We start from the raw sequence: 17,388 nt of genomic DNA, 5'->3' as shown, positions 1-17,388 counted from the left end.
GGGATTGTGGAGGGAGCGTCAGACTGGCCTTGGTGCTTCCATGGGTGAGGGAGGCAAAACCGGAAGGGACCGTAGCTCGCCGGTATCCACTCTCCAGTTCCATGGTGTAGAAGGGAAAGCTGGCTTGATCGTGGGATCGGAGGACGCCCACTGAACCCTCAGTTCCCCTGAACTGTGAGGGGAAAATATAATTGGACAATCTAAATTTTGAAGAATATCAGGGGGTAAAATAATAATAATAAAAAAAAGAACATGGTGAGATTAGGCTAAGGCTGTGGCAAATGGATTATTACAGCAGTTAAGTAATATTTAGTAACATGCTTAATTTAGGTGAGCCAAGCTATTGTATGGACTTGTGCTTTAAACAAACAACAAACAATGGATTTGTGATTTTCCAGTGTCACAAATCAGATGCTGTTCGTCTCTCAAGGACCACTTAAAACCTAAATGTGGATGAATGAAACATTATTGCTTGAATGCTGGTACACAAACGCAAATTTAAAAAGAAAAAGAAAAAACAGTGTGGTATCTTATTGTACTAAACTGCAATGTCTTTGTGTTAATAACATTACTATTGTTTTTTCTTCATAAAAGGAACATTGTTTGAGGATAAAGGGGACAAGCAAGCCAAGAAAGGGATCTGTATTTGGGAGTGCATTAACAGGATGCATAAGAGAAGCCCTCTATTCTTTAACTATCTCTATGGACCCACAGAATCAGAGGTATGAAATAAGGATTACTTGTCAATTCATATAGGGTATGGTTTTATTGTAATACAAATAAAACCGCAGTGCCCTTTCAATACATTCACTGTTATACTAAAATGTAATTTTTGTTTGGGCTCCTGAGTGGCGCATTTGGTAAAGGCGCTCCGCGTGGAGTGCAGGATGCGCTCTATAGCCTGGACGTTGCGAGTTCGAGTCCAGGCTATTCCACTGCCGACCGTGGATGGGAGCTCCCAGGGGGCGGCGCACAATTGGCCCAGCGCCGCCCAGGGGGGGAGGGGAGAAAAATGGGGTAAAAAAAAAAATGTAATTTGTTTGTACCTGCTTTTTTGAAAAACTGTATACATATATGTGCTGTGTTCCTTTAAAGTACTATTTGAGTTTACCTCACTCTGGGACTTCCAGATACACAGTTTACAGGAAAAGAAATGATGGGGAGTTGCTCTGGAGGATAGCATTCAATTAAACTATAAATCATGGTCAACATGTATTCTGGAAATCCCCGGAACATTTCACCCATATTTCTGAGCATATAAATCAGCAGCAAAGGCTGGATAAGCATGTAACCTTCTGTACGTCTCCCGCAGCAAGTTCAGGCTGCCCAAGACACAGGATTCTTTACAGATGTGCTGAGTGTTGCCCAGACCATTGCATTACGGATAACACGGCTCTAGATGTGTCTGAGAGAATTCCAGCGACAGTTTAAAAGAATGTGGTCTAGACAATGCCTTGGCATTCTGCTGAACTAATCACATGCAAACAAGAAATCACTTGGCAGGTGGAACAACTGTGGCTCGATCTTTTGAGACATTATTAAAATCTGCAGCATCCGTGGGAAAACACTGACATAATGTTTTTGTCAAATGCAAGTGTGTTATTTTGTCTTTTTTTTTTTTTGTTTTATTCTTTCTTTTGCAGCAGGTATTAAAACCCTGTATAAATATCTCAAACCTGAAAAAGTGGGATTATTACACAGGGGAGACGCTGTCCACCGGGCCTTCCTATGACTGGAAAATGGGTCTGACTCAAGCTGAATGGACAGAAGAGTCTGACTGCGTTGTCTCCACAAGCAAGAGGACGATTGTGTGGCCATGTTACAGCAGTGTTAGCAGGGCACAGCCTGATGCAATTACTAAACTGTTAGCAGTAAGTGTGGAAAGAAAGGAATCCAGTGAGGCCTCTGCACTCATCCTTTGCATGGAGAGAAAATGTCAAATAGCATTACTCTAGTCTTTTGACAGGGTTTCTTCTATTGTGTGTAAATGTTTCAGTTTGCATCCAATACGTTTGTATATTTTGACCTGAGTTAGTTACCAGTATAATAATAAGGCTTCCAAAATTAGGTCACCTTGCAACCAACCCACTGAGAAGAAAATCTTAAAGTAGCGTTCTAGACGGTGAGATATAAAACTCACTTCAGAATCACATTTCAAATTTTGCCAATTTCTCTTGACTCATTGGAAGCATCCACAGCCCTCAAACTCATTTAATTAAGCTGTACCTGTACCACATACTACTTTGTATAACTAATACTGTAACTCATAGATGCCACTTTCATGAAGTTCCTTGGGTATAGCTTACCTGCAGTAGTAGGTCAAAAGGGTGGTACTTTTTAAAGCTTTGATAATACTGAACAACTTTAGGTGCAGTTGCTTTTATTTAGATGAAACATGCAACAACAGTGGTGCAACATGTGTGTAAGCAACTAGTTCACCTGTAACTTTCAAAAAACAAAGATTCAACTTTAATTAAACATATTGTCAGTGAAGAAAGACACACAACTGTGTGACGAATGTGCTGCTGTATAGCCTGGTTTTGTTTTGCATCTGATGGGAAATAACATGCTTTTTATTGTATTGTAGGACATCGAAAGGTTAGAGAGTGAATTGAATCAAAGCCCAGAAGGCTGGCAGGTGACATTAGAAAAAGTAAAGGTCAGCATTAAAGAAGATATCAAACTGGAAAGCAGTGTAAGTACTAAAGTTTGCTCTTTTACAAAAAAAAAAAAAATGTTTTTAATATCAACATCCTACTCCTAATGAACCACTTTTGAACTTTATCAACATTGTAGCTGGTGCAGGTAGCAAGATAAGTGCAGTACGGATAATAATGTGTGTTACATATATAAATATATATATATATATATATATATATATATATATATATATATATGTGTGTGTGTATGTATGTGTGTGTGTATATATATATATATATATGTGTGACATGAGATCTGTCTCTGTCTTCCAGTTGCACAAGCAAACCAGTTCTGCCCCAGGGCTGATACCCACTAACCTGCAGAACTTTCAGAGAAGATCAATGCTGCACCTGCCAGACAGCAGCCTTGGGGAGGAAAACAGCCCCACAGCCTCTGCATCCAATGGAGTGAACAGGAGAGCTGCTACACTGTACAATCAGTTCACATCAAAGAATGAGGAAAGCAGGTACAATGTACATCAACCCTTATTCACTGCACCCAGGTAACCACTGCTCCTGTGCAAAGCAAGGTCAGCTTGACCGGCACAGTAGAACCGAAACACTGAACTTCTCTAACTTAACAACAACGTTTAATATGATTTTAATGGTCTCCTTTTGATTTCTAGACAAAAAAGTAAGAAATAAGAAACAATCCTGTGTGATTAAATGTATTCAATGACGATGCTAGTATTATTATTATTATTATTATTATTATATAGCTTTTGACATATTTCAAACATTTGTTTTAGGTCATTTGAAGGCATACTCTTCAAAAGAGGTGCTTTGTTGAAAGGATGGAAACCTCGCTGGTTTGTTTTGGACATCACTAAACATCAGGTATGTTGACATGGGGGTAAATATGTCACGGATGAGCACTACTGCATTCTGGGTTTTGATCATAGCATAATGCAGGCTTAACAGAATAGAAATCCTGCTCTGAAGATATAACTGAACAAGTACCTTTGCGCTAGTTTCTGCTTTGTTTTTTATCATTACATTTCCCTCTGTCTGCACTTGCTTCAAAACAGAGCACAGAGGCTATTGCTGGGATCTAATAAGTAGATCAAGTCGATTAACCCTTGTATGTATTTGCCATGTATTAAACAAGTCCTCTTGTAGGCTGATTGCTGGCTTTTAGTTCTGGTATTCCAAAAAGTGTTAAAAAAAAATCAATAAAAATAAATAAAAACTTTTGTTTCTGAAAATCCCTGCATTATAATAACCATTTCTCTTATTTTGAAATGTGCAGATTGTTTAAAAATAGTTGTACTGCATTTAACGAGCCTCTAAACCATTCATCTGATGCGCTACACAAGCTCTCTAACAACACGTTTGTTCTAAATGTGCATCAGTTTTCAAGTACCATTAAGTGTTTTGCATGCTTCAATGATGCTGTTAAAATCAGACCACATGCTGACATTGGCAAATCATTTCAGCCAAAAATAAAATGCATTTTCAGTACTTTTTAGTATAAATATTTGTGTTTTTTGGTCCCATGCCATTTGTGGTACGTGGAGGGGAGACATCCCAAGAGGGTGGCCCCTACTTGGAAACCACAGCTCTAAACCAGCAACCCCCTTCATTCTGATTAACTGCTTTTTGTTATTACAGCTGAGGTACTATGACACAGGAGAAGACACAAACTGCAGGGGACACATAGACCTTGCAGAAGTTGAATCTGTGATTCCGACAGCACCTACAATAGGAGCACCCAAGCATGTGAATGAGAAGGCCTTTTTTGATGCAAGTAACTTTGTTGTATGTTAAGGCGCTAGGTTTTAATCTAGTAATTCTTAGCACTAGGTTTTATTCTGAGTAATATGTTCATACTTCTCAGTGGCAGGTCTTAATCTGAGTAATTCTTTAGCACGGCAACAAAAGTAACATGTATAATACAGCAGCCATACCCACCTTAGCAGGTACTCCAGTTGTTTGCAGTGTCAGAAGCAGTAAACGCAACCATCTAGGTTTCCTGTCCTGATCGTACACAGCAGAAGTGTCTGGAGGCCACTCACACAAGCCTGTCGCATACATCTTCATACAGGTGTTTTCCATTCTGTCTTCAGGATAAACTGCCACCCAAACCTAAGACAAAGTCATTTTTATTCAATAGAACCTACTGGGCATGTATTTACTAGATTTTAATAATGTAGGAAAAAAGAACAGCGAAATACTATGACTGGTTAAATGTATCCATTTGGTTGGTGAATTACATTTTTAATTTTTTTTTTTTTACTTTATTCATTACAGCTGAAAACAACCAAACGTATGTATAACTTCTGTGCACAAGACGCGCAAATGGCTCAGCAGTGGGTGGACAAGATACAGAGCTGTATTTCTGATGCTTAACTCAAGTGGAAACGCCTGCGGTCTACTCCAGAAGATGAAATCGAGCGCTGTAGCTGTTTTGGGGGAGGGTGTTCTAATAATTTATTTTTTAAACCATTTGTTCTGTGCAAAAAAAAAAAAAAAAAAAAAGTCTGGGATTAATTTAGAGGATTGCACTGATGACACAAGATCATCCCCATTTTAAAATGTAAAGAGTGAACTGCACTGGCTACAGGATTCTGGGTGGCATTTTAGAAAAAGCGAATGGTTAATTAGCCTACGTTCGATGATAATTACATGTTGTAAATTAATTTACATTTTACTGCTTACAATTTCTAAAAATGTAAAACCACCTAAATACACTCAATTGTGGCAAAATGCACTAAATAGCAAGACAAATGCTTGCACTTAAACCTGTGATTCACATTCCAGAGCAGACTTTAGTTTAACAGCTGAAACACAGAGACAATGGCATTACTTTATAAATATGTACATATTTTACTGCATTTTTTCAGTAAGTTTCATAAAATAAGATAAAAAAACCTTTTGCACACTAAAAGTTAATGTTTTCCAGCTTTTTTCTACATGTAGTAACTGATTTTGTTAAAGGAAAGAGAATGTTTAAGCCATGGTTAACTTTTTTTTTTTTTTTTGTGTCGTATCTTGTAATGTAAATTAAAAATGGATATTAAATGTGTAGCTTGTTTTGTATCTGTTTACATATGTAAATATCTCTTTTGGTAGCATTTTATACTTTTATACATTTAAGCAAGTCATTTGTATCTAACCTTAAACAAACATATCAGATTAACAATGTTCTTGTGTTTTAATCATTTTAATTATTCCATTGCCTTTCTGTTTAGCATGAAGGGACCAATTCCCAGTTTCATTTCTGTGTATATCTGTTTGTAAAGTCACCACTAATCATAAATGTAGCATAATTCTCTTACCTGTTTTGTGGCCAACGCTAACTTTCTTTAAATTAATAAATAGATAAATACTTGAACATGCATCTTTTGCCTTATCTTTGTCTATTCCAATGTGTACTTGAAATGCATTTAGGAGTATGTAGACATTACTTATGCCAAATCAAGTAAACAAATACAAATGGCTATGTCGTCACTACTTCCCTTAATATCTAATGATTTCTAACATCACCTGGATACCTACCCCTCAGTTTGTTATTGGCTGTTTGGTCGTGATGTCATCTGTGGCTCTCCAGTGGCAGCAGGCCCCTCCAGTAAATATGGAAAAAATCATTGCTTGATCAGCTTTTATTCCTGGAAGGAAATTAATACATATTTTGGAATTTAATTTCCAATTTCTACCAATGCAGACTGACCAGACAAAAAAAACAAGTAATTTACTACAATTTATTCATCTAAAACTTGTGGCCTGTGATTAAAACCAAGTCCTTACTGAAATGTTAGGCCTGGATTTAACCACTTCCATTCACTCAAACTATAAACCTGCTTTGAGAATTTACTCAAATGTAAAAATGTGTTTAGTCTGTATATTCCACCAGAGAGTCTGGCTTGGATTCAGGAATATCCTATCCCACATTATTTTAGATGAGTTGGTTTGGCGACGAGTGAAAATTATACAATTACATTCCACGACGGATTCTAGTAGATGAACCACAAAAAATATAAACTGATCCTTATGTACTATATATTGATCTGCAAATGATCCATCAGTCTCATTCCTCTTATCAAGTTATGCCAAGATGTTGTAGTGAAAACCCATTTAGAATAAACGCTCTGTTTGGGTCACCTCATTTGAGAAGGTACTGGTAAAAGGGATAAGAAACAAGGACAGCTAGGAATGGATACAAACACTGCATTACGAATAGTAGTGAGCATCCACTAGGCAAAATCCAGCTTCTGTGGTTTGTGTTATTATTAGAACGGCAGAACTGAGAGAGAACAATGCAAGCAGGGCTGGGTCAGTACCCTTTTTCTCAATTCCAATTCCTTTTTAAAATCAATTCCCAGTTCCAAGTCCTTTGAACCGAAGGAATTTGAATGAGAATTGTTTAAAAAGCACTAGGAATTGGAATTGACCCTGTGTTTTATGGTAGAAGTTATCCAAACTTAGATTGGGCAAGACACTAAATACTAACTTACACTAATTTAGAACTTGTTTAGTTAAAATATTTGTTATTTTGTTAACCACTTACATTTTAATGCCACAATAATTTATGGTCCTGTCACAAATTTTATCTCAAGAATGTCTGAGAATCGGGTGCTTTGATTGGCTCCCAAGTAGAACTGAAGAGAAACAAAAGCAACAATACTCCCCATCACTTTTACATTGTCCCACAATTTCCAAACTACAGTGAATAAACTACAAACAACCAATCAACTACAAAACACAAGCAGAAAAAACAGCCAGGTACCAAATGAAAACACTTTGGGGTTTGTTGCCCTCTTTTGCATCCTTGCATGTAAAACAAACACCTATTTTTTGAAGCCATTTCTAAATCTGCATGCAAACAATTGTTAATCCAAACATTCCCATACTATCCTTGCACAAAAAATAGGTGACACACTGAATTATGGCGCTGTTTTGTGGTTTCCCAGTGCTTCAGCTATTTCCCCTGCGCTCTTCAGAGAATGGCTGGGTTTACATGCACGTGAAAATCGACTCTACAGTCATGACTGTGTGACATTGTCACGTGAATACATCGTGAAACAGCAAAGGGAAGTCCTTTTGGCAGCATGACTTTAAGGGCAGGGTCAATCGCTTTCTCACGATCAAAATAGTTGTAAAAACCCATGTAAACCTGAGCAGGAATCATGCTTGTGGCTCACGAGGTTTCAGCTGTCAAGATCCAGTTCTTCTGAATTAATCTCACGTAATCTCCATCAGAAAGGCCGTACAAAACACACACACAAAATGAACATTTATGGACTACTTTAACAGTAGAACCGCCGTGGTTATACTCATACCTAGAACCACTGACGACAGTCATTATCACGGTACATTTTAAACATCATCGATACTAAAATGAAAGACAAACTATCGGATACAACCCAAAAGTTTTATTCAAGCACATCATATCAAACATCTGCACATAATGAACAATTAAACAAAGGGTTTATTTTCTAACTTTAACCACATATAAAGCACTACTTCAAAAAATGAAAAAATAAAATAAAATAAACATTTCAAAAGAAACTAGTGTAAACAGGTTTATGTACATACAAACAAAAGTAGTTTTTAATCTAAAACATATGATTTCTCCAGGTTGAGCTGCTGCAGCCTGCAGCTTTGCAATTTTTGGATCGAAATGTTTCTGCTGAAGCGCTGTGGCTAGCTTCAAGATGAACTCTCCTACTGCTACTTTCCCCAGTGCATTCCTTGTACAAAACAAACTAATTGATGTCTGCCAGGTCCAGTAGAGATAAAAACAGGCTTGTATATAAAAATAAAATAGAATATTGTAGGTTATATTCAAAATAAAAACATGTATTGTAAAAGGCGGTTCTAGTGTTACGGAAATGTAACTTTTAGATATACCACAAACACACACACATATCAATTCTAAGTAGTAAAACTTAGTAGAAATTATATTTTATACAATTGTGTGTGTTGGAAAGGTAACCAGACAAACAAGTAGCTAATGTGCGGCATAATTCAGAATGTGCACGACAACACGTGAATTCATTTCTCTTGTTAAATGTTTTTATCTTCATGGCAACGCATGAAGCTCTCCTCACGATATTCAGAGTCGTTCTTTTCCTACTTAGTAAATTGACACAGACATTTAAATATCCCCTCCCCTAAATGACTATGAATTGAGTAATCTGCATTGGTACGGACGATTTTTTTTTCCTAAATCAGAACTGCATAGCAACGCATTTCCTGAAAAGTACGGCAAACACGTTGCGAGGAAAACTGTCATGACTTGTGCATATAAACGACGCCATTGACACTTCAGAGAAGGGCTGGAAATCTTAAAGAAAAAATGTCACATGAATCACAGTAACCCTTTTGTTCTGTTCATCTAAATTTAGGCAGAGGGTTCTACAATGGAATGGTTGCCCACCATTCACAAGGTAAAGCTCTGAATAACACTGTCCACAAGAAATTCAGCTGCATCAGAACTACACTGCAATGTAAAGCCACTATCAAAACATCCTGAACTGCAGACTAAACCAAGGTTTCAAATGACCAGCTAACTAGCAGCAATACAAAGAGAACGCGACAGAGATTCTGTGCACCTGCTTCACTGTAAAGGGCAATTGCACTGTGTTAAATGGTACTTTTTAATAAGGTCTGGAAATCAAGATACAGTAGTGTGCATTGAAGAGATTAAAAACTTCTCAAGTGCAGAATTAGCCCATACCTGTGATCTTGTGGAAGGATAATTTCTGGTGATGACAAGCAGACCGTTCTTTCTAGAGATCCCATCAGCTTGTCTTCTTATTCCTGAAAAAGACCAACAGTATAAAAACAGTCAAAGGAAAATATGAAATGGGTGCATTTCCAGAAGGTGTATTTACAGCTTCATTTATTTTACTGTAATAAATTAAATAGGTTATGCCTTCTCATTACAGCACATCCTTAAAATATTCTTGCCTTCTACATTCTGCCATTGCCAAAACCCTGAATTGTCTGACTTGCTCATCACCTATTTGACAGAAGAATAAGGCTAAACATATTCAAACAAATGCCAACAGCCTTGCTTTTTCTGAACTTGACACTAGTTTTAACAGGTTGTTCTTTTGTATTTGTGTTCGCTCTTGGAATGTGTCCTTGTGCTTGGCTTACCACGGTACACAAAGCAAGGTAGCCTGGAGTTCAACAAGTCCTCACTACTGCATACGTGTACTTTCACATAGGGTAAACAGCACTGCAGGATACATTATCTGAAGTTACACAGAAAAAGAATAGTTTACATGGCTTTAGAAATAACCCCCCCATCCTGCCTAACTCCCTGCAGGCCCTACTCACTACCTGCATTCTGTTTCTGAGTTTGTGTCAGTATACAGACAGTATATTGACCTCTGGGAAGTCGGCCATTCCTTAAAGAAGCGTGACACTGGTCCTTGATTTCATCTTGCTGTCTGAGAGACAATTGAACGGTCAGAAACACACAATTTATTCAAATGAATCTATGAAGTTTGAATTAACATTAATGAGGAATACCAGTAGCAGAGTGAGTTTGCCTTCAGGGCACCAGATATAACCACAAAGCTCCCTATGAAGTAAACATTTTAAGAACTGCTTCTTTTCAGCTTGGAACTTTTAGGATTGGTGAATAAGTTTAAGAATAGATTATGATTTAAACTTATAATGATTCTTAATGGCTCTTTATTCTATTGGTAATATTAGGGTGAATATATGTTTAATAATGTTTATATATTATTTTGTCCACTGAATGAAGGAGTCAGCTTGTTTAAACTTTCTTCTTGCTGGTAAAATTATTACATTCTCCAAGATCAAGACACAAAGATACAACAGTGATCTGCCGATGTTGCTATGGTACCCCTATCAACGGCATGCTTGTGTCCAAGAGGATCTGTAAATTGTAATGCATAGTTGAGATTTATAAAACATGCTCAGCAACCAAGTGTTTCAAAATAGAAAACCACCCCAGTGACCCTGTTTTGACTTGACTAGATTGAAATCCCTGTAGCAACACCTCGAACTTGCAAGGGGCTTATTACTAGGAGTAGAAACACTACTGATGTGCCAGTCGAATAATCGACACTTTAAAATATATATATATATATATGTATAGATATATAAAACAAATACATATTTGACCATGCCTGGTGCTCAATTTGTGAACAATTGTTCAAATTCTTCATTGACTGGTGGTAATTACTTGCAGTTCCTTGTAAACACGCCACACAGAACAGTGAAAAATGTTATTGCATTCAATGTTGAATATTTACAGTATCACAAGGATCACTTAAGACATTTATCTCATGAATGGAAAACAATTCTGGCCTAGGAATCCAAATACTTGGAAATCAGCACAGTATTTTCATTGGGAACTGATTTAAATTGTATTTGGGTTTTGGAACATGATGGTCTGAAGGTATGAAGTAGTGATGATCTAGTGGCATGGTTAGGGCTCTGGACTCTTGACCGGAGGGTCGTGGGTTCAATCCCAGGTGGGGACACTGCTGCTGTACCCTTGAGCAAGGTACTTTACCTAGATTGCTCCAGTAAAAACCCAACTGTATAAATGGGTAATTGTACGTAAAAATAATGTGTAAAAAATAATGTGATATCTTGTAACAATTGTAAGTCGCCCTGGATAAGGGCAGCGTCTGCTAAGAAATAAATAATAATAATAATAATAATAACAATAACATACAGTTTTTTAAACTGCTTTAAAGCCGCATAGAATCTTGGAAACCGTTTTATTAACATTCTAAAATGTCATCATTATGTCATCGATTGCAACCGCAACTGCACTTCGGTCCATCTGAAATCACACGCATCACAATCACTTTGTTTAATGCCAACAGCTGAATACAATTCAAATCTGCTAGTTCTCTACTCGTACACATTTTAAACACACACAAACATCCCCATGTTGCCGATACTGCTTGGTAATTTTTCTAGTTGACAATTCGGTGCTACCCCCTACTTACACACCGTGTCTAACAGATCTGTGTTGACGAAATTATGAGTTTTATACCCCTACAAACACAACCATCTCTTTAGTGAAGCCGATCACAAAACTGAACTGGCCACAAAGTGCCCTGTGAAGAGACCTCCTGATTTACATTGGAGCTCCGCTTTTAATCTCTATCGAGACCAAAGCTGTAAGTCTACATTTAATACAATTGTAACGGCTGGATTCACAGACCGCGATTACCACTAATCCTGGACTACCGAGTATTAGCTTAGAGTCCATGAAGTCTGCTAAACCTGTCATCAAAATTTAAACCATGCCTTTTATCATTTAACATTTAACCTGAATTATACATTTACAATAGAAAGCAGTATGTCACATTTACATTTGTATTTAACATGTTACATTCCTTTCAACACAGTATTAAATAACAGTGGGTGTAGAAAGTGAAGCGCTACTCAGAATGTTCCAATCACCACTCCTGGAGCACTGTTGTAAATTGGTGTTGAAGGTTTGGAGAGACTTAGCAGGCTTCAGATAACGGGAAAGTTTGGCATTCCAAAGCCAGGGTGCACATGTGTAGCAAATGAAAGCTCTAGCAGGGCTGCTGGGAGGTGAAATTAAGCTCTGCGGCAGGCCAAGCTCGGTTGACCCCAGGGCACAAGAACAGCAGCTCCGGTCAAGGCCACGCGGTCGATCTGTGAGTCATTAACACTGGCTTCAACTCACTATGAAAACGGAACGGGGAGCACAAACAGCAAGCATAATGGGACAGATTTACTGAGCTCTTGTTAACATTACAAAACAACATGAAAACGTAAAAGCTTAAAAACGTACATAAGGAGCGGGGGGTTGTTACGTAAGCATTCTGGGGTCCATTTTAATGATCTAAAGAGCGCTGGCTTTAAATACTGCTGCCCTTAACTGCCCTCTGCTTTACGCTGCAGTTTATTTTTGTTTTATAAGATGTAAAATAAATTCTACACCATTAAATCATTAAAACAGTCTCCCTTAGTGTTGTTCATTTCTAGTTATGTGACGTTTTTGTTCGAAATGGTGTAAAATGTTAATGTCCCTCAATATGTTGATTTAATGAATGCAGCAAACAGGGAGCAACATGTTAAGTTATAATAGCATTCTCTCGAGATAGCACTATTGCAAGAAGCAATAACATCAGTGAAAAGAAATACACCTGTGAAGTGCTGAAACAATAAAATTGTGCTAGACAGAAAAAGGCTGAAATAAAAGAGAATATCTCCCCTTGACAGCCAGAAATATACAGCAGTTGTACTGGTAATTCATTGTTTAGTGATACGGTTAAATTAGACCATGTCACTAAATCATCACTACTTCCTAACTTCAGACTATCATGTTCCAAAGCCCAAATACAATTTAAATCAGTTCCCAATGAAAATACTGTGCTGATTTGCAAGTATTTGGATTCCTAGGCCAGAATTGTTTTCCATTCATGAGATAAATGTCTTAAGTGATCCTTGTGATTCAGTAAATATTCAACATTGAATGCAATAAAAAATGATACTGTTCTGTGTGGCGTGTTTACAAGGAACTGCAAGCAATTACCATCAGTCAATGAAGAATTTGAACAATTAGAAATGTAGAAGAAAACCTGATGTCACTTTTGACCACAGTTATTTAAACATGGTCTTGCTTACGTATAAATGAATGTTAAGTAAACAATTAAAAATGAATCCACTTTAAATTGTTTATTTTTTCTGACTGTGGATTATCGATAAATCAGCAGTGGTGCAATTTTGCTTCTAACTGCTTTTAGATAACATCAATTAGTATGACATAAGAAACTAGGGAAATATATAAGTGCTTAAATTATTATCCTCTGTTATTTATTACTTCTTAGTAAAACAGTTGTTAAACGGCAAACGTTTTGTTATATATTTATTATTTGAAGTAATTATTCCAGCTACATTCATTTTATTTTGTAAAAAGTATGTAAAAATAAAGAAATAAAACAGCAAAACTTTGGACATTCCTAGGCCATTTTGTTTTTTCTCATATTTAACTGCAATAAACAGGTGCAGCAGTAGCATCTGGACAGACAATATTCCTTTCCCAATTTAGCCATCTCTCTAAGCTATGGATTAGCATCCACCCACAGGAAAAGGGTTACCAAGGAAGCAGGGGTCCTGGCACAGTTCACTGGACTGACTGGCTGTGTATGGGGAGCTTATAAAACTGCTTAGAATCAGCAACAAAGAGAAAGACAAAAACATGACGGACATCTCCTTTTTAGGTCATTTCTCTCTCCAGTGCTGTTAAGATTTTGCATTTGCTTACTGGTAATGATCCCTTTACCAAGCACTAGGCTGCACCAATAGTGATACACCCACTGATATTTGTTCAGTGTTTAATATGAAGCTTTTCCAAGTCTGATTCATTTTAGACAAATCAATACCAAACTTTTAGAGTTTAACTGGGCTCTGAGACACGTGCATAGAGCCTTTTCTTTTCAATGTTCTTGTACAAACTCAATGGCTCTCCGGGGAATGCAGAACAGATTCTACTCTGGGCTTGCCCAGTGTTAACTCTCTTTAAACATAAGCAAGTTCACATGGCAATCCAAAAGTGAACATGCTGATATTTAAAGAACATACAGTACTCTGGTTTTCAGTCTCCATTGAATAGCCAGGATAAATCTCCAGTATTTTTTGTATTTTGGTATCAATCAGCAACTAGGAACTGGACGATCTTAATGGGCCAAATGCCCTCCTCTCGTTCATACGTTTTATGATGTTCTATCGGTGATCTTTACTAAACCGCAGCTTATCAATATCTGCTAAAAGTGGTTATGGTCTTAAAATAAAACAACCAATCCAGACTAGACAATGAAGTAACTGTAGATCTGCCATATCTTAACGACCTTGGAGACCACTGGAAACACTGTTATGAATATCATTAAATTCTTGTGGGAACGCTTATAGCTGGAAACGTGTGTTAATGGAGGAGTCAGGATTATTGATAATATTGCAACAAGTCTTACCCCTATCCTTAAGGCTTATATTTAAGCAAACTAAAGCAGTTTCAAAATGTATACAAAATAAGGAACATGTGGGGGATACTGCAATATGTTCTAAAAATACTTACCTCGGATTCAAGGCTGGTATTTCTTTTTCTTTTCTAATCAGATTAGACACCTTGTTTCTGCTCCAAATGTAAATTCACGTGGGCTGCATATGTATCGTTAGTCCAGCACCCTCCCACTCAAAATGCTTTCAGAATGACTGTTTTCATTGATACAGTCCAACAGTAATTTAAACAATGCCAGTTAAAGAACTGATTCAGATGCAATCAACCATCTGTGAACTTGTTTTTGAGACTGGGTTTTTTGTTTTGTTTGGTTTTTTTGTGCAGTTTTCTTCACTGGAGTGACTTGCACAGAAGCCTGTTTTGCAGTTTGTGAATCTAAACAGTGGCAGAGCGAGACTGACCACAACACAATCATTACTCATGTCAATCTGGGACTTCTATTTAAAATGCTTTTTAGCAGCATTGCCAAATAGTTTGACCTTAGTCAACTTTTGCTTAGGGTTTCTCTTTATCCCTTTATTCTCAAAATGTACTTTATCATAAACTTACTGAGAAGTAGACCACACCCAGTCATCAGCACGTATCTAAATATCTCCACTGTGTACCAAGGAGATGAAAATAAAAAGTGTATTGCATGTGAGTTTTGATATTGTATTACTGCATCACAATGATGTTGGTACTTAGGCCAAACAGGCCGGCACTATGCTGATGAAGATTAGATTTAAAAAGAGGCTTTATATTTAATATTCTTCAATGCCTAATTCATGCGTGCCCAAGACTCATAGAATCTTGAATTATAAAATGTGTTTTTCACAAAAACAGTGGAACAACTTTCTTACAAAGTAGTCGCCAGTGTATAAAGTGCATTACTTCCTTTGTATACATGTGTTGTATATATTTGCATGCAAACACACTCAATAATAATAATAAATGAGAGTTTATTTATACATTTTAAAATGAAGTCAAAAACATTTTCAAGTTCAAGTGGTAATCTCAGCCATCCCCCCCCCCCCCTATAAATCTGACAGCTGAAACATCAGTTTACACTGTGTGCCCCCAGACCCTTGAGTGTGCTCACAGGACATGCTTGCATTCTAAGATTTTCCCTTTTATTTGAAATTATTACTCGCTTTCATTATTTAGTGGTACAGAAACCATCAACACTGAACCTAAATGGTTTGGATGTTTCAGTAAATGAATGTGTGCTGCAGAAATGGTTATTAAACCACCTTGGTAGGAATGTTAGGCCACAGATTCTGCCAACTAAAACTGCAGCGATGAGATGAACTCATTACCAGTCAGAAAGAAGGCTATAGATGAATATCTTCTGGAACAGAGTCAAGTAAACTATACGGATATTAAGAATCCAAAGGTGTGTGGGCAGCGGCAGATTCATGCGTTACTTATTAGGGAATGTTCGGGTTTGTACTGTTAATTTGGGGAGATCTTATTTGTTTAATGACGTACCGACTACACAGACGCTCAACTGCATAATATCAGACTTATTTTATTTCCTTTTTATATTTTTCCTAACTGCCTGGGCCCAGTAAATAAGTAGGCTATATTTATATTTTGTATCGGTAACCGCTCTAACTGTTAAATGTCCAACTAATAATACCATCACTTCTAAATATACCGAGTAATTTCAGAATCACCTTAATGCAAGTTTGCTGTGCAAGTTCTAAAAATGTGTCCAAGGTAACAACGTGTAGACTAACCTTGAAAAAACACAGTAAAACTGTTTAAAAAGTTCCATAATGCGTACGTGATGTTGCTGCCCTCATGTGTGGAGAAATAAAAAAACGATTTAATAATAATAATAATAATAATAATAATAATAATAATAATAATAATAATAATAATAAAGATAAAGAAAATGTGCTCGCTTACCTTTCATTTCTAAATAAATGCAGAGCTGGCTAATTAATTGGTTTCCCAGTAAGGGTGAGGTAAACGTTATTAGCAAAAAACAGTGAAAACTATTTAAAAAGTAGATTACAGTTTTATATTCCACCATTTTTTGTTTCTGATAAGCCAAATTGAAACTCGTTGCGCACTAGTTAACCAACACGTTTTCGTTAGTTGCAATCGTTTCGCAAGAATGGTTAAACACGAATCACGGCACCTCCTAACATTTTTCCACGTCTATCTGGTACAGGATTAATTTGCCGTGACAATCAAACCCGCCAGCTGAAACGGGTTAAAGCGTGTGGCTCAGTGATATCTCGACTGCCCACGTATTTGTTAAATTGTGACTCTCAGCCTCGACCTAATTGGTAAAGAACTGTGCTTCGTCTTACAGTACCTACCATGCTGTAGTGAAACACATGATTTGGCAGGAGTTTTCTGTATTGCCTGGAAGCCTTATTTTTACTGACACCTAAAAGTGCGATGTGACAGGAATACGTGTATAAAACCTCATCAGCAGCCCATTTATTAAATTTATTTATTGATTTAAGATAGCATTGTTTCAACACCATTAGTCATCATCGCGCGTGATTAGGTTACACAGCACCAAGTCTGCACACTTTTCACGTTTTAAAGTACTGATCGTCATATCTAATGTCAAATGAAATGCAATGTGTATATGTATGCCCTATACATAACGCAAATCGCGTTGTTGGGAGTCCAGTTTGCTTAAGTTCCCCCAAATGATTCATCAGGTGTGGGTCAGGCGTTAGCCATGGACATTCGTGGTGC

General features: G+C 37.1%; 1 protein-coding gene and 1 long non-coding RNA gene across 9 annotated transcripts in view; one reads left to right on the top strand and one right to left on the bottom strand.

The window, feature by feature from the left end:
• Nucleotides 1-6,033, top strand: part of LOC117432263 (myotubularin-related protein 13-like) — a 128,900-nt gene extending 122,867 nt beyond the window's left edge. For 3 of the 5 annotated variants that reach the window (XM_034053936.3, XM_034053935.3, XM_034053933.3), the window contains 7 exons: nucleotides 595-722; nucleotides 1,644-1,871; nucleotides 2,588-2,695; nucleotides 2,973-3,166; nucleotides 3,449-3,536; nucleotides 4,311-4,442; nucleotides 4,950-6,033. In XM_034053936.3, the coding sequence (XP_033909827.3) occupies nucleotides 595-722; nucleotides 1,644-1,871; nucleotides 2,588-2,695; nucleotides 2,973-3,166; nucleotides 3,449-3,536; nucleotides 4,311-4,442; nucleotides 4,950-5,048 (977 nt within the window). In that variant the 3' untranslated portion in view covers nucleotides 5,049-6,033. The remainder of the gene's footprint in view (nucleotides 1-594; nucleotides 723-1,643; nucleotides 1,872-2,587; nucleotides 2,696-2,972; nucleotides 3,167-3,448; nucleotides 3,537-4,310; nucleotides 4,443-4,949) is intronic. The other 2 variants (XM_034053937.3, XM_034053934.3) reach the window with 1 other exon arrangement.
• Nucleotides 43-16,888, bottom strand: LOC117432264 (uncharacterized). Of its 4 annotated transcripts, none has more exons than XR_009309024.1 (4): nucleotides 9,379-9,852; nucleotides 6,198-6,307; nucleotides 4,611-4,784; nucleotides 43-172 (listed from the first exon to the last, which is right to left on the bottom strand). It is a non-coding gene; the product is annotated as an uncharacterized LOC117432264 (long non-coding RNA). The 4 variants fall into 4 exon arrangements; XR_009309022.1 differs by lacking the exon at nucleotides 43-172 and adding an exon at nucleotides 16,579-16,888 and having other exon boundaries at nucleotides 4,422-4,784; nucleotides 9,379-9,461; XR_009309023.1 differs by lacking the exon at nucleotides 43-172 and having other exon boundaries at nucleotides 4,422-4,784; nucleotides 9,379-9,461; nucleotides 9,664-9,852.
• Nucleotides 16,889-17,388: the final 500 nt, after the last annotated feature.

The sequence above is a fragment of the Acipenser ruthenus genome, chromosome 27 (genome assembly GCF_902713425.1).
Source record: "Acipenser ruthenus chromosome 27, fAciRut3.2 maternal haplotype, whole genome shotgun sequence".
Classification (NCBI taxonomy): domain Eukaryota; kingdom Metazoa; phylum Chordata; class Actinopteri; order Acipenseriformes; family Acipenseridae; genus Acipenser; species Acipenser ruthenus.
This window is presented reverse-complemented; position numbering and strand designations above follow the sequence as displayed.